We start from the raw sequence: 21,339 nt of genomic DNA, 5'->3' as shown, positions 1-21,339 counted from the left end.
GGCTGAACGCTGGTGGGCAGCCTTGCAAGCCGCTGCTTTCCACTCTCCGCCCAGCCTTGGACATGGCCCTCCAACCAAGACAATATTGACACCTAGGGGTTCTGTAGCGAGGCTTCAATTGTCTGAGAGGGCGGGGGGAGATCTATAGTCGGGTCATTTTGCGAGAAATGGGTACTTCAGCGGTCACCTAGATGGAGTACTGAATGCAAGCTTTGTAGGGGCCCCTCGCGGGCTTGGGGGGACACTTCTGATACCTAAGGCCATCCGGGACTCTCCCAACGGGCGCCGTGAGTTAGCAGTCCCTGCCCCAAGCAGCTTGCCTTAGACACCGACTAATTCTACCACGTAGGCGGCGTCCCTTCTGCTCGCTTCCAGCCGTTGCAACCTTCCAAGCGCCAAACGCCCACCCCGTTGCATCTCGGGATCCCGCGCATCTTCCCAAGGCTTGGACCTTCTGAGAACTCGGCGGCCTGCGCTGCTCCCTCCCACGAGTCACGCCGACTTTCAACCTCCAACATCCGTATCCGAGCGACATCATCTGTCGCATCTTTTCGATCCCGCCCATTCCTCCTGACTCTTAACAGGCTTCGACTTCGACCCAGAGCTGCCTAATCCCCGATCTTCTGGTTTCTATTCCACGGTCATCATTCGGCTTTCCCTTCCCACTCGATCAATTGCCTCGAAGCCGCCGGCGTGAGTTAGGCGCACTGAATTTCGGCGGGACACCTGGCGAACAAACCCGCCACCTCGAAAGGCGACTGACTGATCTCTCTTGCCCATATACGAAACCCATCCTCAGTCCACTCCTCCACGACTCTACTCTCCTCACACATTCGCAATGGCGGGTCAACGGAATTACGACTTCCTAGTATGTCCCACGAGCCTCGTTGACGGGGTGTTTGTCCCTATCCGTCACCGCTCTCCATCTCACCATGCTAACCGATTCCCCCTTCCAGATAAAACTCCTCTTGATCGGCGATTCTGGCGTAGGCAAATCATGCTGCCTATTACGCTTCAGCGAAGACAGCTTCACTCCTAGTTTCATTACTACCATCGGCATAGACTTCAAGATCCGGACTATTGATTTGGACGGCAAGAGGGTGAAACTCCAAATATGGGACACGGCAGGCCAAGAGCGCTTCAGGACAATCACCACTGCATACTATCGAGGCGCTATGGGCATTCTCTTGGTGTACGATGTGACGGACGAAAAGAGCTTTAACAGTATGATTAAGACCCGCTCAGGATGACCAGTATGGCACGTCTAACCTTTCATTCAAAACAGACATAAGGACTTGGTTTTCCAACGTCGAACAGCACGCCAGCGAAGGTGTCAACAAAATTCTGATTGGCAACAAGTGCGACTGGGAGGAGAAACGTGCTGTCTCCACGGAACAAGGCCAAGCACTTGCAGACGAGTTGGGTATCCCCTTTCTAGAAGTCAGCGCCAAATCGAACATCAACATCGAAAAGGCCTTTTACTCGTTAGCCTCAGACATCAAGAAGCGGCTGATCGACAGTTCGAAAGACGCGGGTGGTCCTGGAGCTGGCGGACAGGGTGTCGGTGGTGGCGTTAATGTCGCGCAGAATCAGAATGGCGGTATGGGTGGAAAATGTTGTTAATGGAAAAAGCGGGAGAGAGAAAAGATTAAAGGGACATTCATTCGAACAAGGGCCCGGACGATGTGGGAAACGAGTCAGTACGGAGGGGAGGTTATGAGCATCACCTGTGAACACACGGCTGAAGCGATCAAGCACTGTCCTCCGACTCGACAGAAGCAATTTACTCATGACCATCTATTTCTCACCACGCGGACAGGTCCCCGGCCTCAGCAACGTCCCAGCTGGTCGACTTACTGTGCGTCCTCTTCCGTGCAGATATCAGAGGAGTCGCGGGTGTCAGGACGTTCGAGCCAATTCTTCCATGAGACATTCATCCTCAATCAGTGCTTTCGTTGTCCTTACCGAGCGCTACTCATACTATGTGTTCCAGCTCACCACAGGACAGGTTCAACCAACCACGGCGTTTGGAAAGGTCTATTGGGATTGAGGGCAAAAGGAGTTTCAGCAAGGGAATTGGGACGGAACGTTTATACAGTCCTTGGCTCGTTACAAACCATGTAGAGCTGTGTTATGCAAAAGAGACTTTGTTTTTGGTTCTCGAGAAACAGCTGACAATTTGGTTGCCCATCTCCCTTGTGCGTTCGTTCCCGGTAGTTGACCAGGTTTCGTTCCGTTGAACCCACCTCTCCAAACACCTTGAGATCCCCAGCCGCATTGAGCGTGGGACGACGCGTGACGGAGGGAACGAGTTATTGCTGGCAGAACATAGTCGGAAGACGGTAGGAAAAGCAGAAGAAGATTCCAAGGAATAACATTTCAATACTCCATGTTATGCTCTTTGAAGTGCGCATGCCCCGCCATGAAGACTCATTCATCATCGGCCGATTCAAGGTCGGTCCATCCTTGTATTCGTGTCCGTCATCTTTGCCGCGTCCAAGCTACCTATTGGGCATGTAGAGGGGGTGTTGGTGGTGTTTTGTGTGTAGCATTCCTCGGCCGCGCCACTCTCTCGTTTCCTTTTATTTTCGGCCTCAGTACCCCACGCTGACAAGGTAGGCGGCGAGTTTCTCGACTGTGTTGGCGGCCGTGCCAGGCTGTACTGTCTCCGGGTAATGTGTGATAAGCAGAGCCTGTTTCGTCTTGACGATGACGACGCCTTCTCGACCCTGTGTATCACCGAGTCAGATCAATTAGCCCATGTTCGACCCTTCCGTCTGTCCCTCCTCCAACTCCTTGCCAACAACCGTCCTCCTTTTGGGGATGCATTGGGCAAAGCGAAAGGGAAATTTCGGAACCCACCTTCTTCCCGTACAGACTTGATTCATCCGCCTTAATGACAATGTACTTCTGACCCGCAATGTGTAATCCCGTAGACTGCACTTTCTTGGGCACTGAAGTATCCTTGTACGCGCCAACAACCTCTTGCATTTCTTGCGGGCTCACGTTGAAGTTCGGCGACGAGGCCCATACGGAGTTGCCATCGGCATTGAAAATTGCGGCTTTGTCAACGTGGCCGGTGCCGACGAGACTGCGAACCAGATAAACACATGTCAGTTGTGTACTCTTGGATTGACCAAACGTTGGGAGCTTGCGGGTTTCCGGGTTGGAAATACCTCGAATCGACGTAGGCTGCGACATTGATTTGTTCGAGTCAGCAAGCACTCTTGTGTACTAGGATACCACAGGGCCCATCAATTCAGCTCACCTTGCCAAGACATTGCTGTGGATGGTGTTGTGATAACAGAAGGAGACAGGAGCAGCGGAAGATGTCGCTGGAGAAATAAACCAAGTTGCGTGATAGAAGGTCGGAACAGAGGTCCGTTCCGATGTTCGCGTGGCAGAACAGATCGAGTATAGGACGAGGACTTAGGATGAGATAAAATCGCCCTGTGGAGGATGAGGCCGAACAAGCTGAGGTACAATGAGTAGGAGAAGGACGTTGTGTGAGGCAATCTACAAGTGACTTGTAATGGTGGTTGGTGGGGGTTGGATCTCGTAATTTCAAATGACAATCACCGGAAAATCCTCGCTGCCTGACAACTTCCAGCTGCCCCGCCATGTGCCACGCCGCAGGCAAAGGAGGGCCGGGTCCGTTGTTGCGTTGTCTTCTCACACCTCTGGTCTAACAGCACTTGATCCTCTCCTGGATGTTTCACCCCCAGCTCCTTCTCTGTCCCCTCTGCCCATTGGGTACTTGAAGATCTACTCGAATACCGTACACTTCGACGGGGAGACCCAGTAGCGCCACGGCAGCACGAGTCTCTAGACAATTCAACACCCTTCAGCCGATTCCGAGACCATCCTCGTACGGAGACACCATCTCCAGCACACTCTGGGGCCACATGTGGAGTCTACGTCCATCAAACAAAATGTGCGGTGAAGGCAAGTCTGAAGGCTAGCGGCAATAGACACATCACAACTGCGGCGTTTTGCTCCGTCCTCAGCTGCTGCTCTGCCGTCTCCGTCAGTGTCTTTCTATGCAGAACCAGAGAAATTCAGCCCTCAAGAATGATAAGTTCTTACAGCGAACACCCGAAGGCGAGGATGGTCACGGCAGAGGCATCAAAGGTGTCGAAGAGAAACCCGGCCCGTCTGTGGCTCAGCAGGCCGTTCCCCCCAAGCTACCCAAGTTATCTGCGACCCGCTGGTCAAGTAGGTTGGAACCCAATGCAACCTCTTATGATCTTTTCCCTTGTTGTTCCATGATGGATTCGGTAGGTCTATGGCTTGCGTGACTCCTTCTAGAACTGTCTATGTCTATGTCTACTGAATAGCGTTCTATGAGGCAGTCACGACACACATTTGCAACACTTGCTAGTGTGGTGTAAGTCTCTGGTTTCCCGGTCCAACTCTATACCACCTCAATGCGATCATCAGGCGTTTTGGTCTCACTGCTCTCAAGCTCGACAGAAATCACTCCTTGAACACCTTTGGCAACTTCGCGGTCCAAGGCCATCTTCTCCTCCGTGCTCAGTTGGTTTATATCCAAGGCAACCTCATCGCCAAAGAGTTTCGATATCTCCTCGAGCGTGAGGAGCTTCGTCTCCGGGAAGAACTTCCACATTAATGCCGCACCAAGCAGCGGGAGGATGATGAACATGATGTAGAACTTCCACCCGACTTGTGCAAAGGCGACTGGTGCGGTCTGAGTGTATATCAGGGTGGCAGTGAACAGACCTGCAACGCTAAATCCCGTGCCCTGAGCCCGGAGCGGAGTCGGGAAGATCTCGCTGCAATACACGTACGAGGTAGCATCCATGGTCCCGCCATAGAAGAACACAAACAGGAACAAGAAGAACACTCCGAAGCCGTTCCCAACTTGATTCGTCGTACCCCCGAATGTCGCGACCATGGCGGTGAAGCAGATCAACGAACATGCGCAACCGATCAGCCCGATGAGCATGATCCTGATCCGGCCAAGTCGATCTAGGAACAAGGAGTTGACGAAGTTCATGGTTGCGGCCAGGCCGTTATACAGGGCATTCAAGAGCAGAGGTAGGGAGCCTGTGATGCCAAGAGACTTGTACAGCAAGATCTGATAGCTGCAGGGGAGTGTTAGCGCCTTTTTCATACAAGGTGTCTCTCCAATACGAGGCTGCAAAATTCTAACCGAGACGGATAGGGTAGACAACTTACTTGTTGACAACCAAGACGCCCGTGCTTTGGGCAATGAACTGTGTGCCGAATCCCAGGATCAATCTCTTGCGCAAGCTAGGCTTCTTGAAAAGGGCGGCCCAGCTCTTGCTTAACTTGTCCGCCCGCTCGAGCTCGATTTGCCTGCGGATTTGAAGGAATTCTTCACGAGCGACAATCTCGTCTGGATCTTCGGGCCGGGTGTGCAAACTGCGGAGGACCTGGAAGCCATCCTCCAGTCTGTCATGGTCGATCAGCCACCTCGGGGACTCGGGAAGCCAGGGCGATCCCAGGAACAGCAGGAGCGGGGCCACGATTTGCAAACTCAGACACAGTCTCCAGCTGACGGTGGGCGTGGCAAAGTACGTGCCAAACCCGGCGAAACCAGCACAGCTGTAACCGATGACGATCAACACGCCATGGGCCCCAACCATGCGGCCGCGTTGACGAGCCGGCGAGATTTCGGATTGGAAAACCGGGATGGACGTGTCCAGCATACCAACCGCGAACCCGTTGAGGAAGCGAGCAATCAGGAACATGGCGATATGGACGCTACCTCCCTGCAGTGCTGCCGAAACGATCGCCACGGCCGCTGCGATCTGGATCGTTCGGCGACGGCCAAGGCGGTCGAGTAGCCAAGGCACAAAGATACAGCCCAGGATGCCACCTCCTGAATAGAGTCCATTGGTAGCTCCGGTGATTTGGTTGCCCTGGGTGTCGTCGAGGCTGATGTTGAAGTATTGGAAGAAAGCCGGCAGACCGATCACAAGGCCCATGATGGCGCTGTTGAAGCCATAGGTGAAGCTGCCCAACGCAACAAAGAAAACGATGAGGAAATTGTATTTCGTTCCCCCAGCCATTTTGCCCCGACTTGAGGCTTGCGGGCACAGGAATGGTCTATGCAGAAAATCGAGAAGGAAAAGGTCTATCCCAGAGAAAAAGCCAACAAATCCAAAGCTGCTCGGACGGGTATCTCACCGTTGGATGCGAGAATTGGATTCATATGCTCGCAGGCTCGCCATCAGATCCGGTGGAATTGCGTTGTCGAGGCTGTGGACCCGGCATGGAGCTCAGGGGCCCCAGAGTTCCCCAAATTCCCCAATCGAGGAGGATCCATATGTATGCACATAGTTGTCTGATAGCAGGTCGCCGCCGTGCGCAGCACGGGCTTTCGCCGTCCCTCGCCGTCGCATCTGCACGTGGCCAGAGCTCACGGGAATCCATTCGCGATGTCGGCCTCGGGCCTCCAACTCTTGCTAGCCTCGTCGTTGTGTATAGCCAATCAGAATCTGCATGCCGATTTCTCCGCATGGACGTCAGCCTCGGGCATCATTCACCGCGAAGCACTCGGTACGTACCTGAGGAGCTGGTACCCCTCAGTGTTGCAAAGGCTTTGAAAACCCAAAACCGACATCATCAAGCTTCTCGGCATAAGAAAATCTGAGCATTTAGGGGAATGGGATGAGCAACCCCAAATTTTTGGAGATTTTCCAATCTTGTGAGTTTGGAGACACATACCCGGAACAGTGCTCTCAAGAACCAGCTTTTGGCCCCCCCTCATCGAACGACAGAACTGCTCACACGAAAGCTTTCGAAATATGTCGCAGAAGTTGAAGGACAAAGTGTGCATTGTCACAGGCGCCGGCCATGGCTTTGGAGAGGCCATGGCAAAGCGTTTCGCTGAAGAGGGTGCCCGAGTGGTAATCGCCGACATTAATCCCAAAACCGGATCCAAAGTCGCGGTCGAGATCAACGGCTTGCATGGCGAGAAAACAGCGCTGTTCCAGGAGGCAAATGTCACCAGTCAGGCTTCGTGGGCAAAGTTGCTGGAAGCCTCCTTGAAGGAATTTGGTAAGGTTGATGTCGTGGTGAACAATGCGGGGACGACGTATCCTAAAAAGGCCTCGCATACGGTCACTGAGGAGGAGTACGACAAGGTCATCAGCGTCAACATGAAGTCCATTTTCCTCAGTGTGGCCGTAGTGGTGCCATACTTTCTGGAAAAGAAGGCAGGGACCATCCTGAACATCAGTTCAGTCGGAGGAATCCGAGTCAAGAACGGGCTGGTGAGTACCTGATCTCGCGTCCTCTCGAGTTCGAACCCTGACAAAAACCGCAGGTATGGTACGGTGGAACCAAAGCATTTGTCAACAAGGTACGGCCTCACGATCGCTTGATATGCTGTGTATTGTCGCTGATATCTTCCCAGATCACAGAGGGGCTTGCCTCAGAATACGGCCATTCTGGCATCCGGGTCAACGCTGTCTGCCCAATCCTAGGATATACCGACCTGTCAGCTAAGCCTTGTGAATGTCCCTAATCGATCCTAGACTGACTCATCCATTACACAGAGCACAATCGTTCATGGGTGTCGATGATACCCCAGAAAATAGAGCTAAATTCGAGGCCTCGTTCCCTCGGGGTGAAGCTCTGAAGCTGAACACTTCGACCGGATACGTGGCCAACGCTGCAGTATACCTTTGCTCCGACGATGCAGCATTTGTGAGCGGCATATGTCTGCCTGTCGATGGAGCGGCAACTGTGTATGCCGCCGGAGGTATGTCAGCAAAATCTCTGGGCATTTCAGGCCACTAACGTGCATCTCACAGTTGGCAAGTAGTCTGAGAGCTATTTGTATGTGGAGGGAAGCTGCTTGTTGGGAAATTGATTCCGTCACCGTGACAATCGTACCTACCTTGAATGTAGTGAGATGTACTGCATCCTCATCGCCTGTACAAGGACTAAGCGACGATGAGTGGTAACTTGAAGACCAATGTGGTTCAATCCCGAAGGGTTGAGAATTGAAGTTTCCAGGAGAATGACCATATAACACCACCCAATGCCGGTGCTTAGTTAGTACACCGAAAGGTGGCTCCATCTCTGCTAAGGCTTTCCAGTGTCTCGCCAGCTTTACCTTCTCGCTGATATTATATCTTGATATGCTTCGTGACACTTGGGGTAAGTATCGACAAGAACACAGATATCGATACAGGGGTTGCCAAGACACTAACTGGCTGTAGCTAAAACGGGGCTAGTCTCAAGTCAAAGATACGCTACTGCATCCTGCTGACATTCCGGCATCATTCTTTTCACAGCCTGATCACGTCTCAGGGTTTGCTGCATCGCCTGAGAAACGGTGCATAAAGTCCAGCCACATTTTTCGAGGATCTGACGTGGATCACAGGCCTCCACAGCCAGAACTTGATCTCCGCGAAGCCCTTGCGATGCCGTTTATTGGGCCATGGCGCTTGAAGGAAGTCGAGATGTCGACAGGGTGATCGAGTGGAGGGCCAATAGTAAGATCTGGTAGACCCAATGCGGTCCACTCCCGACACTCACGCACAGAGAACGTGGACTGAACCGTCAGCTACGGCAAAGGGCAGTCTTGAGGTTAAGTATTATGCGGCGGAGAGGGTCGACTGAGCTTTCACCTCTTTATCTCCGCAAGGTGCTTGAAGCTTCTAGCTCATAGCGCCTCAAGCCTTGTATGATGCTTTGCACAGCTCCACTCCGCCAGCGTAAGTTCAGTGATGCTCTTAGTATCTGATCATTTCGGCCGAGTCTTCGAGGACTATAACTACAGCCCTCACAGTGCCATGACTTTGCTAAATGACCGCCATCATTCCACGAACAGTTTGCCCGGGAATCTCGAATATCACGGTCCAACAACACAACATCCAGCCATACTATGGGAAAAGTGTGGTTCATCACAGGTGCCTCTCGAGGCCTCGGCAAAGCCCTTGTCGAGTATGCCTTGTCCAAGGGCGATTCGGTCGTTGCCACCGCGCGGAACAAGGACGACTTAGCTTTCACCAGCAAAGCTGGCGCGGAAAAAGTGCTTGTCGAAAGCCTCGACGTCACGGACTACAACCAAGCCCTGAATGTGGCCAAGACTGCCCATCAGACCTTTGGGCGCATCGACCTCCTTGTCAACAACGCAGGCTATGCCGATACGGCCTCGGTAGAGGATACCACAATTGAGGATTTCCGCAAGCAGGTCGACACCAACCTCATGGGCGTGGTCAATGTGACCAAAGCCGTCCTGCCCATCATGCGCCAACAAGGATCCGGCTACATCGTCCAGATCTCCTCGGTTGGCGCCCGCCTGGGCAGTCCCGGTCTGGCAGCGTACCAATGCGCAAAATGGGCGGTGTCGGGCTTCTCGATGGCTCTTCACGCAGAGGTCAAGCCGTTGGGCATCAGGGTAACGTCTCTTGAGCCCGGAGGCATCCGGACCGACTGGGGCGGCTCGTCCATGAACATCCCGACGCCCAGCGAACCATATCAGCAGACCGTCGGAGCATTTGCCAAGTTCATCAGAGACCACAATGGGTGGGAAAAGTCGCTGCCCGAGAAATTCGGCCCCATCATCGACACGCTCTACGAATCAACAGATCCTCCCGTTCGCATGCCTGTCGGCCCCGACGCCGTCGGAATGGCGCCCCAACTTCTCGACGCTCAAAAGAAATCGGACGAGCAGTGGGCGGAGCTGGGCAAGACATCGGCCGAGTGAGTGTCGTTCAGAAGCTCAAAGACACCCAGAGGGCATGGCCAACAAAATTATATCGGCGATGGGATACTCGGTGCCCGTGAATAGTCCAGTTGACAAGGAAAGAAGCTTCTCGTCGTAGTTGGACAAGACACTAGTTTCCCCAGTGGTCGAACTTCTTGCGATAGGCTCCAAAAGAAAAAAGGCCACTGGGCGATGTGATGGTCTTAGCCAGAGGGCAAGAGTTAAGCCTCGATCGCAGGTGCAATAGAGACTGGAAACCCAGCGGAAGTCATCCTCCAATGTCCTCGCAACACATGTGTTCTATGGAATGTATATCATTATAAAAGCTCGATCCACAAGCATCAAAAGTTGTGTAACAAAACAGGAGGTGCAAGATAGAGATCAACGTACTCGTAATCACATGTCCACTCAAGCGGTCTTGTGGGCACCAACTTCGTACGCTAAGTCAAAAGGGGTGAACCATTCGGCTCGGAACATTTGACTCGAGATTGGCTAGCGACCTCGAAAACAACCTTAGATGCAGATCCCGTCAGCCATTCGATGGGCCACTCGACAGCTTTCACCCTAAGCGTCCCATGCTCTACTTCATCTCTGTCGGCCATTCAAGCGCGGCATGCCATTCCGGCCCCAGCAATCGCTTGGCGAGGTCAAGAGTCTGCTGCGCCCACCCAGCCAGAAACCATTTTTCGGACCCCCGGCCGAGCCCCACGGACCAGTGGCAGAAAACTACCAGAGAGATGGGGTCATTCTGCTTCAGAAGCGAGATATAGCCTTCCGGAAGCGAGGCTGGCCAGTACACCAGATGTAGCCATGTAGAGGGATGTCCAGACGTGAGCGAGAACCAGCTGCGAAGGAAGCGGATGGCCTCGGCACGTAAAGTTCGCATCTCGGGAGGATCGTCCGAGAGACGGTTCAGGGACTCTAGGCGTTCCAAAGCTTGCTGGTGGTTCCTGTCCAGTGGCTCAAATTTGAATTGTCGGCGTTGGACGAAAAGGCGACTGACCGGGGATTGCGCCAGGTGAGAATGGAGCTGCCCAACCAAGGACCACGCGCCACGTAGGGCTGACAGCGCGTGAATGAACTGAGCAGAGGCCTCTTCTGGCGTCCTATCGGCAGGTTGGTGGATCATAGTCCCAAGCTGAAACACGGATATCAGTAAGGAGAATGCTAGGACTGCGACACAGTTCTCCCTGGTGATAGTAGTCACAGTGGATCGGAATAGAAGAGTTGCCTCTCGACAGTTTTGATAGGCCGCCAGGTGGTATTCACTTGGGTTAGGTGGCTGCAGGAAACAGATATGCAGCGCCGACGTTGCCAGGATCGCGTGGCGTAGGAAAGCGTTGCCCTCTGCATGTCGTGGGACCTCGATCTCCCATGCCCATTGGGAATCATTGAACCAAGCCAAGCTTGTGGCGGTCGTTGTAACAAAGTTCGACAGCAACTGAACAGGTTCCACACTTTGACTTAGGGGAGGAAGGGGGTTTGGCCAGCGTGCTACAGCATCTGATTGACTTCTGCTAGGCTCTGGCGTCTGTGAGGCGGGCAGCGGGCTGTTCGGGTAGTACTGGTAGTCGCATTCCTCGCCGCGCCTCTCGCAGTGTCCGCATCGTGGCGCCTGCAAGTTACACTATCATTGGGTCACAGATCAATCAGTATCACTCAGAGACAAATCAAGTCAAAGACACAGCCAGGAAGGCCCCAGGCCCACAATTGCTCACCGCGCCGATTGTGGACGAAGAACCAGATCGTAGCATACCCTGACGCGCCTCTTTTTGCAGTTCCTGCACCCATTACGAGTCTTGGTATGGTAGTTCCTGGAGCCAACCATCCCGTGGAGAGTAGTAGGATCTCAATGAAGGTGGTGTCAGAATTGACCGTGAGGGTTTAGTGAACGAGGACCGCAGCAGATAGATACATCGACCGCAGCCAAGCCCCCGTTAGGCGTTCCAAATCGCTTGCCCCTGGTGCTCTAAACTTCAGCCTCACTAGAGGGCGGAAAGAGAGATCTTTCTACCGGTAGCGGGAAAAGCCCTGCAATAACATGGACTCTGCCTCCCATCTGGCTTTGACGAAGCCATCATCGAGGTGTACCAAGTGCTCTGTGTCAATTTCAAAGGCGGAGCTTTGAACTTGAGGTCGGAAAGACAGCGGCGCATCTTACCTTTCTGAGTTTAGTGTACGAAGTGCCAAGCTATGGTTCTCCACATGGCGGAGACGGTTGTTTCGCCCTCGACGGAATTGGCAAGGAGCTTTATCATTCATAACGTCGTGCACTTCGAGAATGTCTGGAGAACTTGACTGGGCTCAAGGCTGCAGACTCCTGAGGAGAAACAACGCCTAATTGGAAATGATTTAAGGGTACCCTCATTCCCCAAGATGTTATACCTTCCTCAGCCACTCTCTGCTTTCGCCTCTCCTTTATTGTTGTCTTGCTTCTGGTCAAGATGTTCTGTCTTTTGTGTTCTCTATGCACCTTTGCACTAATCGCCGCTGCCCAGACTACAGCACCCAATGAATATACGGTCCAGAAAATTGCAGCCTTGGATAACTTTCTTGTCGAGAATCTAGCTGTGCGAGGCAACGGCAAAATCCTCGTGACAACTTCGGCCCCCGCGGCGACACTATGGGAAATCGATCCCCAATCATCGCTCAATGCAACTCTTATCACACAGTTTCCGGGCGTCTCTGGCTCTTATGGCATCACTGAGCTTCAGCCTGATGTATTCTATGTGACGACAGGCAACTTCTCGATTCAGACGAGACAACCCGTTCCGCAATCATTCACGCTTTTTGAAGTCGATATGAGCGGCTTTCGCCAACTTCCCACCGGCAAGGTAACCAGCCTTCCAACTCCACGCGAGATTGCCATACTCGCGAATGCCACTGTCCTCAATGGCCTCACACATGTTGATGGGCAAGACGGATTTGTCCTGGCGGCCGATTCCTACGCTGGTCTGATCTGGAAGGTCGATGTAGCAACAGGAGACGTTGTGGTAGCTATCAAAGATGCGTCGATGGATCCCAGCCCCTCTAAAGCAGCAGGAATCAATGGGTTGAAGTATCAAAATGGGTCTCTCTACTATACAAACACGGGTTCCAACCTGTATTACCGCCTAGCAATCTCTGCGAATGGGACTGCTGCGGGGACGCCCGAAACCATCGCGCAGATCGCCAAACCCGACGATCTCATCTTGGATGACTCTGGAACAGCCTATATCTGCCAGCAGGTCAACTCTTTGAGCAGGGTTGCTGGCAACGGGACAGTGGAGGTGATTGCCGGTACGGCGAACAGCAACGCCAGCTCGCTTCTCGGACCAACTGCTGTGGCTTGGGGCAGAACTCCATCAGACAAGGACAAGCTGTATGTGACAACGAATGGAGGGCAATCGGCTGCTTCAAATCCGTCATCGGGCTCTCAGGGTCTCTCCGTAATAGGGCCAATCGCTCAGGATTCCGCCGCGACGAGTAACTCCTCGACTTCGGCTTCGTCTTCGGCTTCATCTTCAGCTTCAGCTACTTCATCGGCAACGCAAGGAGCCGCTACACAGACTCAGTCCACTGGCGGGGCGGCTGCATCTTTCGATCAAGGAGTACGTTGGTGCCTATTCATGGTATCCCTAGCGCTTCTTTCTGTGCTGTTGTAAGAGATACCTGGATTCTTCGTGGAACGACTCAATCAGACAGTCGAGAAATAGTCACCCTTTCATGTCAATATTACCTTTATTTGTGCGGCTGATCGATGCCTTGTAATATACAATATGTGCCTTGACTACCTAGATTACTTGAGTACAAAAAAGCCATTCGCCATTTGCCGTTTGATTCCAGAGAGTGAGGGCTCTGGGACTGCTTTAAGCTCGCCTTCAACTGAACCTGGCTCCTTGCGGCGCGGCTATACCTACCTCTCGGCTATATATTTCTTTCAGACCGGCGTCAGGGAACCTCGTAGATTCGGCCGAGCGGTCTAACTGGGTGCACGCACTCCTCGAGATCAACTGGCGAAGAGATATTGCAGTAAGGCTCCACAACCCAATCGCCGTCGTTGATTTCAGAATTTTCAGCTCTATACCGCAGGACAGATTGATATGAAAGCCCTCTTTAGCAAACAAAATGATCGTATACTCTGTATACCTACCTAGCGGCGGCTGGTTGAGGGCTACAAGACCATTCCACATTCAGACTAGTGGAGGACAAGTATCCGGAATCCGGAATATTGTTATTGCATCCAGACATTTAACCCCCATCCTCCGTACCTCGTCCGTACTCCGTAAAGGAATTCCTTCCATGTCGTCCTCTGTACGCTGACATCAAGTCATCCATGGCCCTGAGCATCTCGCTTCCTTCCCGTCACGCAGTCTTTGATTTATCTGTCAACCTCGTCATCGTTCCCACCTCAGCGCGGAGGTGCGGTGTACATGTGTGATCTTTTTCGGACTGATATTCGCGCCAAATCGTGGCGCAGGTTCTTCTCATCAGCCAAACTAACCTGAAAGAGTCGCGCCTTGCGACCTCCTCTGCGGTGGTGGACTTGCGCACACTCAGCAGAGCTAAACTGCAATCATCCTTCGTATTTCGCATCGCTCATTGAACGTCCACAGCCTCCTCACCAGCGCGTGAGAAATTGCCAGCCATTGATTCCATCCACATCCGGCGTTCCACGCCAAGCAGATCAGGCCCGTCTCCCTCCCAAAGCAATACGTTCTAATACGCGAAGCCGACAAAGATAAAGTTTCTCTGCAGAGCCAGCCACGTCTACTATTGGCTTAGGGGTTTCGTCTGTCTGAAGTTGAAAACGACGTCGTTGTGGCTGGCGCCGCCAGGAGCAATTGGCTCGCTAATCGCCAGAATTTTGTTGCCTAACGAGCACCATGTTTATATATTGGAGAAATAGCAGGACATGCTTGCGATAGGGCCTGGCTCGACTACCCGCCTCCGCTAGATGTTGATCTACTGCACTCCACTATCTTGTTGACAATGGTCTATCACGGCCCTAGCAGTGGCTGCAAGGCCTGTCGAACCCGCCGGGTAAAGGTAAGTCGGCCGCGCTCTCCTACCCCTATCGTTGCCCTGACCGATCTGGAATACTCATGACGCAGTGTGATCAAGGCAAACCAGCGTGCAATAACTGCACTAGACGGCGCCAGACTTGTCCTGGCTATGCAGATGTCTTTGACGGGGCACACCGGAGTCAAAACAAGGTTGTTATCCGGAGGCTGGAAAAGCAGAATGCTGCAAGGGAGGCAGAGTCCTGCACCAGCACTCCCAGCAGTGAAGGCTCTCTGGACTTGACAACGACGTCCACCAACACAACAACTAGATCATCGATAGTGATGCCCCAGGGCCCCCTTCAGTGGGTCATATATTCAGCAGCAACGGAAGAGAACCCTGAAGACCAAGACACCCCTCAGCACCTCGAGCGGCTACGACCCTCTGAGTTCAGCGATCCCGGTCTCGGCGATACCCGTCTCATAATACCTGAGTCGATTAAGCCGGACCCTCAGAACGCCTCCATCAATTTCTTCTTTCGCTATTACACCGGAACCATCTACGACCCTCAGCTTCACAATTCTTTTGCACTTCTCTGGCAACCAATGTACCTGAAGTCTTCTGAGAATTCCCCCTTGAGACTTGCAACGGCAGCAGTGACCGTTAATGTCGCTATGATGTGGAACTTCAGAGGCTGCGACGCACGGCCCGCACGACAGCTCTTCACAAAAGCCCTCGAGGCAACGAGAAAGGCAATCGGCGATGCGGCGCAGACCAACATGGATGAGCTCCTCATGACGATCCTGATCTTTGATCTTTACGACGCATTGGTTCTGCACTACACACCCGGGCCTCTGACCTATGGCAAACACAAAAATGGAGCCGTAGCCTTGCTCAGGCATAGAGGCCAAGCGAACTATGCGACCGACGTAGGGCAGGGCCTCACTAACGCAACCAGGCACGCTCTTATCAACTATGCATTATCCCAACGCACCATTATGCCCGCGGAATCGGCACAACTGTTTGAGCACCCTTCAATCACAGGCCGCGTTGCTTCACAACTTGATGTGTTGGGGACCCAGATTGCCAATACGCAAGCCCGTCTCTGGGCTCTGAGACGGCAGGGCAACTACTCAACACCAGTCTCTGGACAACGCCGCAAAGCCTTTGAAGAGATTATTGCCGACGCCATCCGGATTGATGACGTGCTCATGGCTTGGAAACGCAATATCCCAAATCCCGACTGGTTGCCGCAATTCGTGGCTCGTGAGGACGTCGCCCCTTCAATCCTCGATGCAGGCTTCTACGGCAACAAATGCGCCGTCTGGGCGGATCTGACGTTCGTGGAGATATTCAATCTGTACGCAAGTCGTCGCATCTACACGCTTCAGATGGTCCGGCAGTCTCTGGCCGACGAACCCACCCTGCTCACGGACTCGAGATACCGCGCCATCCTGGCGAAGGCGAACTCGACCATCCAGACCCTCGTCGATCTTATACTAGAAACCATCCCCATCCACCTCGGGGACACGGTCGTGCCGACGAATCCGATCCACAGCTCCGGGATCGCGTTCCCTTATAAAATCATTCGAGACCCTCTCACGGGGGAGCCGAGAAGCATTCCGGACCTAGAGGGTAGTGATTTCCGGATGAGGGCCGCGGCATCCGGGGGTTGGATGGTATTCCCTCATTTGCTCGAGATATACCGGTTTGCAGAGCCCGAGGATGACGCCGACCCGATCATACTGCGGAAAGGCCAGTTGGAGTGGGTCAAAGGGCAGATCAAACGCTTGCAGACAATCTTCCTGTTTTGTGATCCCGTCTGGTGAGTCCGGTCTCTCTTTTGCTCTGCCGTTCTCCGCGAACAAACAGAGACCCTCAATCTCCGCACCCCATTGCAAGGGCATTTGTCATTCTGACACACGCGGTTTCGTGACACAGGTTCAAACGGGTTCCGTCACAGGGGACAAGCACAGTGACAAATCCGAGCTCCGAGACATATTCGACAAGGGCCAGCAACCTATGAGCCAACTTATTCGAGTGGTCCAGCCAATTCGCTCGCCATCGAAGAGATTGCGTCCTTAGCAAGCTTGATCTCCCTCCCGATTATGCTTGCCCGAATGGGGAGGGTAATGCTTGGGCAGAATATACCACGAGACAGGTCCTGGTGGGGACCCTGCACTTGAGGTGCTCGCAATTTGGCCCGTGGCCTTGCGAATGATCGAGCAAGAAATCCGCCAATACAGAATGCGATATCGGCTTCAGCGAGCCTCCTGACGAACACCATCCAAGAAACCGCGATCGGCAAATGAGATAGACAAAGAGGAGGGAGCTGACCCAGTGCGTTCATGAGCTTTGGGCAGGTCCCCTGTCCTCGTCGCCTGCGAGCAAAACACACGCGTCGCCGAGAATTAATGACAGTCAAGAAGGGCTCTTTGTCCGGGGCCTCGACTAGCCTCATCCGACACCCTGGGCGTGTCGCAACACCCGAGAGAGACAGGCTCGCGCGACACACATCTCATCTTCTCGTCGCAGACGCTGCGTTTCAAGCGGATGTCCACCCACGAGCGTCAGGCACTGATACTGTTTCGTTCCAGCGCGTATTCTTTATCGAGCGAGGTAGAGGGGAGCGCACTCAATGGCACAGTGCGAGAGAGGGGAGGGGAAAGACGATGAGCGCTCTCCCGCTTCCCGTGGTCCAGATCGCTGGTTCAATCAAGGGGTGCGAGATGGAGGTCATCCGGGAGCTGCGTAGAAGCAGGCGTGGAGTCGCCACCGCCGCTGGCGCCGCCGCCGCCGCCGGCATTGTCACTGCCACTCTCGCCTATATGCATGCTGGCCAATGAGCTCAAACTATATGAGCGTATGATACTGGTGAGGAGGATCGGGTACTGTAGGAGCGAACTGTATGTACATCAATAATCTCAAGAAAAGACATTTTAATGGACTACGTAATAGAGAATAGACAAAGAGAGGGAGGGATGAGCCTGGCCATCTCATGGCCGATGTTTTCTGATTGTTGATCATCATGTACATCGTCAATCGTGTACGTACTATCTCTCACTGAAAAACGTACACATGCTCTTCATTTTATCTCGCACTCCTTAAGAACTCGACAACGCCTCTCGTATACCCGACTAACTCACTTAGCCTCGTCTCCTCTTCGACCATGGCCTTTCTCCACTCCACCACCTTCTCCCTGACGTCGTCCACCTCGTTGACAAAATCGCCGTGCACTCTCAAAAACACGCTCATCCACGTGTTCACCAGTTCAAAGGATGTTCTCTGGCGGAGCTGGTGGGTGAGGAAGTCGATGAAGAGAGGCATTTCGGAGAGTGCGAGGGAGCGGATTTCCAAGTCGGCGGCCGAGGGGGTCAGAGAGGAGAGGTGGTCTGTCAAAGGAGAAGGATCTCGTGAAGGCGACGAAGAGAAGGCTTCGAGAAGGGAAGAGAGTTGTGGAGGATGGTAGGAGAGTGCCTGGCTTGTAGACGCCAGGCGTGAGATGCGTGAGCGTTCAGAATCTTCGATGACCTTGGCCGGGACAAGGGACGTGTCGTTGTCTGTCTTGCTGCCGTTGGTGAGGCTGGTCGATCCTAAGAAAAAGGGCGCCGCTTTGGGCTTCTCTGGCGGCTGGATAGGTTTGTTTCTCGAGCGAATGCTGTCGAGGTTTAGCAGCGTTTGCCATCGCGATTGAGGCTGGAGCGACAATGTCAGCAGGCGCTTGTCTAGTTGCTCCAATGTCGACGAATCGTCAAACCCGTCGACGATGGTTTCCTCCTCCGAAGCTGCATCTTCGATGGCAAGTTGAGTGGCAGCATTGAACGCGGCAGCCGTCTGGCTCAGGTCAATGACTCCATGAACATGATCAATCTGCCTAGTGGATACGTGACTGAAGAGAGTCTTGTTCGTCCACACGAATATTCCCGGGCTTCCGGCATGCGTAGTGGCCAGAAACTCACCGGTGCTGGAAAATGCCATATTGGTACATGTTGCAGCTGTCCTGAATGCGTCGATCAAGTGACCTGTAGCAAGATCAAAGACACGAATAACTGAGTCCATTGAACAAGCTGTAATCCACCGCCCGTCGTGTGAGAAGCAGTAGTCATATATTTGACCAATGCATCCCCATAGCTCACGCACAACTTTGTGTGTTTCGATGTCAACGATGCGTATACATAGGTCGTCACAGGATAGCGCCAGAAGGCCGGAGACGGGATTGTATCGGATTGCAGTTGGCACCGCAGAATCAAGTGTTTTGCGCTCGAGTATTTTTCCGGACGAAAAATCCCAAAGGATGATTGACCCATCCAAGCTGGTAGTAACCATCGTCTGGTTCAGATTGTCGACCACAATACCCGTGATCGCGTCCCGATGGCCACGAGGAGCAGTGAGAACTGGATTTGGGTCGGCTTGTTGTAGCTTCAACTGTTTCAACTGTGCAGGTGTCAGCCGAGGCGGATACCGCTGGCGATGAGCGCCAGACTGCAGGTTGAACATATCGAGGCTGCCCCCAGCGGATCCAACGATTGCAAATGTCCCGCAAGTAGTGATGGCAACGCTGGTTACGGGCTTGTGGTCTCCCGTTTCCAGAGCCCATCTCCCTGCTTTCTTTCTACCCCATGACCATGTTCTTGCGAATTTGTCATCAGCATGTGCCGTAATGACACTTTCCCAGCCGGTGGTACTAATTTCTTCTGCGTTGACATTTTTTGTATTGGACCAAATGGGACCACTAACCGAGCCCATTCCACCGTCTCGATTCAGAGAACACGCCATGTCAATAATCTGTGGCGCTTTGAAGTCCTCCACGGCGGAGGCATCGTCGGTAAGGAGACCTGATTTTCGGGCTTTGTGCTTGACAGCGCCTTGACTGAGCTCTGTACTTTGACCGTCTTTGCGCAGACTGAATCCCCACAAACTCCGGTCCTGAGCGGCGGACATGAGCCATTTCCCAGCAGCGTCAGATCCATCTGAAGCCGCCGGTAGGAATATGAGTTTGGTGATAGACGCAGCATGCCCGCTCCTGGAGTGGAGGAGTCGTGGAATGGGAGAAAAAGGATTCTGGTCAAAGACCCATGACTTGAGAGCGTTGTCCGACCCGGACGAGACCAGGACTGGTTGTCCTGCGAGGAATTCGACTTTGTTCACCCCAGTGCCTCGGCCTAGACTGGAAGTTTCATGGGCTCCTCGCACCACACCAACGACCTTTCCGCCGCGATTGAGATCCCACAGAGTGATGTCGCCGCTTTCAATGCTAGATGTAGCCATGATGCCTTCCTTCCGGCCATCATCGCCCGCGCCCATACCGTCCGTCCGGAACGTAATTGAAGTTATCGGCTTCTTGCTTCCTAGGCGCAGTTCCAACACTTGTTCGTCGGCTTCGACATCGGTGATATTGAGGGAGCCGTCAGCATACGCAACGGCTAACAAGCAGACTGCAGGAGCTGGGGCAATTGCCGTAACAGCACCGGAGCGTGCGGAGGGGGGGAGGATGGTGTGAACCAGCTTTCCTGTGCTGATGTTGTAGATCTCCACCGACCCATATTTCGTGCCCACGAAGACCTTGTTCAACAATGTTGGCAAAGTACAGACTTGGCCCGTAAACGATCCACTGGATCGGGTGTCGGTTGAGGAAGAGGAGGAAAGGATGGAGGTGTAGTGTTCGCGCGAATCGGTCTTCCAGACTTCGATGCTTTGGGGCCCACAACCCACAATCCACGAGCCGAAAACGAGGAGTTGACGGATCTCTTGCACGTAGGTGTCATCGATGTCCAATTCTGCAATCAGCTGTCCTCTCTTGAAAATCCAGACCCCTCGGGGCTCGTTGGCCTGTGATCCCCCCCAGGCCACAAAGACTCGATCTCGGTAGGCATAGGTAGCCGTTATCGTGCCAGGACACTGAGGGCGAGTGAGAAACACGAGATTGAGGCCTCGTCGTAGGTCATAAGTGTGCAACGTCTCGCCGATGGAGGTGGTGATCTGGAAGGTTGTTTTGCCCAGTGGAACAGAGGTGAAGGGAACAGTGGTTGGCGATACCAATCCTAGAGTCTGTAAGAAGAGTGAGTAAGTTGGATTAAGTCAAGAGGGTTAGGTAGAAGGCTGGAGGTCGGGCATACTCTGAAGGGCGCAAACAGTCTGGAGCTGGTGCGAGACTTTTCTTTGGTGGTGAACAGCTCCCTCCGCTGCCTTTTTGCGAGGGGCTGCTCGATTCCTTCGTCCATGAAGAGAGCGCGAGTGGCTTTCGACCTGCCTCGCCTGCAGGTGCGTGTTGCTTGTAGCACGGACTATGACAAGGCGGCCATACACAACTCGGTACATATGTCAGGATGTTGACGGTCAATTCTCAATATTTTTTTTCGCGTGGCTCTCACCGCCCGGCAGAAAGTGCCACTGACGTGGGCCTTGGGAACGCGGTGCGTGGGTGGTGAATGCCATGTGCCCACTCCCGCCTGGATGGTTGAGCTCCCTCCCACTTCCGGGCGGTGGGTTGGGATTTAGGTGCACCTAGCGGTGCCCAGCTGGATCCCTCCCCTGCTTGCTCCAGGCTCTGGCACCACTAAAGGGCCTCGGATGGCCAACCAACCCCCACTTACTCATCCTCTCGCACAGCAAATTTTGCCTCTCCTGTGGCCTCCGTCCAACCACCA

The 21,339-nt window shown here is 53.5% G+C and overlaps 8 protein-coding genes across 8 annotated transcripts; 5 read left to right on the top strand and 3 right to left on the bottom strand.

The window, feature by feature from the left end:
• Positions 1 to 437: 437 nt before the first annotated feature.
• PV07_04073 (GTP-binding protein ypt2) lies at positions 438 to 2,363 on the top strand. Its single transcript, XM_016390854.1, has 3 exons — positions 438 to 868; positions 957 to 1,224; positions 1,286 to 2,363. The coding sequence occupies exons 1-3, from the start codon at positions 839 to 841 to the stop codon at positions 1,621 to 1,623; spliced, it is 636 nt and encodes a 211-aa protein (XP_016252756.1). The 5' UTR covers positions 438 to 838; the 3' UTR covers positions 1,624 to 2,363.
• PV07_04072 (uncharacterized protein) lies at positions 2,083 to 3,517 on the bottom strand. The gene is made up of 4 exons (XM_016390853.1): positions 3,269 to 3,517; positions 3,177 to 3,192; positions 2,863 to 3,091; positions 2,083 to 2,729 (listed from the first exon to the last, which is right to left on the bottom strand). Exons 1-4 carry the CDS (start codon positions 3,279 to 3,281, stop codon positions 2,595 to 2,597), a joined length of 393 nt encoding a protein of 130 aa, XP_016252755.1. The 5' UTR covers positions 3,282 to 3,517; the 3' UTR covers positions 2,083 to 2,594.
• An 876-nt stretch (positions 3,518 to 4,393) lies between these two features.
• Positions 4,394 to 6,056, bottom strand: PV07_04071 (uncharacterized protein; the record flags this gene model as incomplete). The annotated part of the gene is made up of 2 exons (XM_016390852.1): positions 4,394 to 5,105; positions 5,200 to 6,056. The coding sequence occupies 2 exons, from the start codon at positions 6,054 to 6,056 to the stop codon at positions 4,415 to 4,417; spliced, it is 1,548 nt and encodes a 515-aa protein (XP_016252754.1). The 3' UTR covers positions 4,394 to 4,414.
• Positions 6,057 to 6,794: 738 nt separating this feature from the next.
• On the top strand, positions 6,795 to 7,875 carry PV07_04070 (uncharacterized protein; the record flags this gene model as incomplete). Its single annotated transcript, XM_016390851.1, has 5 exons — positions 6,795 to 7,262; positions 7,316 to 7,351; positions 7,406 to 7,488; positions 7,548 to 7,753; positions 7,806 to 7,875. 5 exons carry the CDS (start codon positions 6,795 to 6,797, stop codon positions 7,814 to 7,816), a joined length of 804 nt encoding a protein of 267 aa, XP_016252753.1. The 3' UTR covers positions 7,817 to 7,875.
• Positions 7,876 to 8,884: 1,009 nt separating this feature from the next.
• Positions 8,885 to 9,951, top strand: PV07_04069 (uncharacterized protein; the record flags this gene model as incomplete). The annotated part of the gene is made up of 1 exon (XM_016390850.1): positions 8,885 to 9,951. One exon carries the CDS (start codon positions 8,885 to 8,887, stop codon positions 9,707 to 9,709), a length of 825 nt encoding a protein of 274 aa, XP_016252752.1. The 3' UTR covers positions 9,710 to 9,951.
• A 2,032-nt stretch (positions 9,952 to 11,983) lies between these two features.
• On the top strand, positions 11,984 to 13,353 carry PV07_04068 (uncharacterized protein; the record flags this gene model as incomplete). The annotated part of the gene is made up of 1 exon (XM_016390849.1): positions 11,984 to 13,353. Exon 1 carries the CDS (start codon positions 12,154 to 12,156, stop codon positions 13,351 to 13,353), a length of 1,200 nt encoding a protein of 399 aa, XP_016252751.1. The 5' UTR covers positions 11,984 to 12,153.
• A 628-nt stretch (positions 13,354 to 13,981) lies between these two features.
• Positions 13,982 to 17,673, top strand: PV07_04067 (uncharacterized protein). Its single transcript, XM_016390848.1, has 3 exons — positions 13,982 to 14,737; positions 14,803 to 16,517; positions 16,634 to 17,673. Exons 1-3 carry the CDS (start codon positions 14,681 to 14,683, stop codon positions 16,716 to 16,718), a joined length of 1,857 nt encoding a protein of 618 aa, XP_016252750.1. The 5' UTR covers positions 13,982 to 14,680; the 3' UTR covers positions 16,719 to 17,673.
• PV07_04066 (uncharacterized protein) lies at positions 17,615 to 21,013 on the bottom strand. The gene is made up of 2 exons (XM_016390847.1): positions 20,809 to 21,013; positions 17,615 to 20,740 (listed from the first exon to the last, which is right to left on the bottom strand). The coding sequence occupies exons 1-2, from the start codon at positions 20,911 to 20,913 to the stop codon at positions 17,783 to 17,785; spliced, it is 3,063 nt and encodes a 1,020-aa protein (XP_016252749.1). The 5' UTR covers positions 20,914 to 21,013; the 3' UTR covers positions 17,615 to 17,782.
• Between the last annotated feature and the right edge of the window lie 326 nt (positions 21,014 to 21,339).

This window comes from Cladophialophora immunda, assembly GCF_000835495.1.
Source record: "Cladophialophora immunda strain CBS 83496 unplaced genomic scaffold supercont1.2, whole genome shotgun sequence".
Classification (NCBI taxonomy): Eukaryota; Fungi; Ascomycota; class Eurotiomycetes; order Chaetothyriales; family Herpotrichiellaceae; genus Cladophialophora; species Cladophialophora immunda.
Note: the sequence above shows the minus strand (reverse complement) of the source record. Positions and strands in the feature narration are given on the sequence as shown.

What these genes read in the sequence shown, in the direction of transcription:
- PV07_04073 (XM_016390854.1), top strand. Translation starts at nt 839, where the DNA reads ATGGCGGGTCAACGGAATTACGACTTCCTA. An exon ending in AACGGAATTACGACTTCCTA is followed by an intron (nt 869 to 956) that starts GTATGTCCCACG and finishes TCCCCCTTCCAG; the next exon opens with ATAAAACTCCTCTTGATCGG. An exon ending in GGACGAAAAGAGCTTTAACA is followed by an intron (nt 1,225 to 1,285) that starts GTATGATTAAGA and finishes CATTCAAAACAG; the next exon opens with ACATAAGGACTTGGTTTTCC.
- PV07_04072 (XM_016390853.1), bottom strand. An exon ending in CAAGTCTGTACGGGAAGAAG is followed by an intron (nt 2,730 to 2,862) that starts GTGGGTTCCGAA and finishes GGTGATACACAG; the next exon opens with GGTCGAGAAGGCGTCGTCAT.
- PV07_04067 (XM_016390848.1), top strand. Translation starts at nt 14,681, where the DNA reads ATGGTCTATCACGGCCCTAGCAGTGGCTGCAAGGCCTGTCGAACCCGC. An exon ending in GTCGAACCCGCCGGGTAAAG is followed by an intron (nt 14,738 to 14,802) that starts GTAAGTCGGCCG and finishes CTCATGACGCAG; the next exon opens with TGTGATCAAGGCAAACCAGC. An exon ending in CTGTTTTGTGATCCCGTCTG is followed by an intron (nt 16,518 to 16,633) that starts GTGAGTCCGGTC and finishes TTCGTGACACAG; the next exon opens with GTTCAAACGGGTTCCGTCAC.
- PV07_04066 (XM_016390847.1), bottom strand. Translation starts at nt 20,913, where the DNA reads ATGGACGAAGGAATCGAGCAGCCCCTCGCAAAAAGGCAGCGGAGGGAG. An exon ending in GACTGTTTGCGCCCTTCAGA is followed by an intron (nt 20,741 to 20,808) that starts GTATGCCCGACC and finishes CTCTTCTTACAG; the next exon opens with ACTCTAGGATTGGTATCGCC.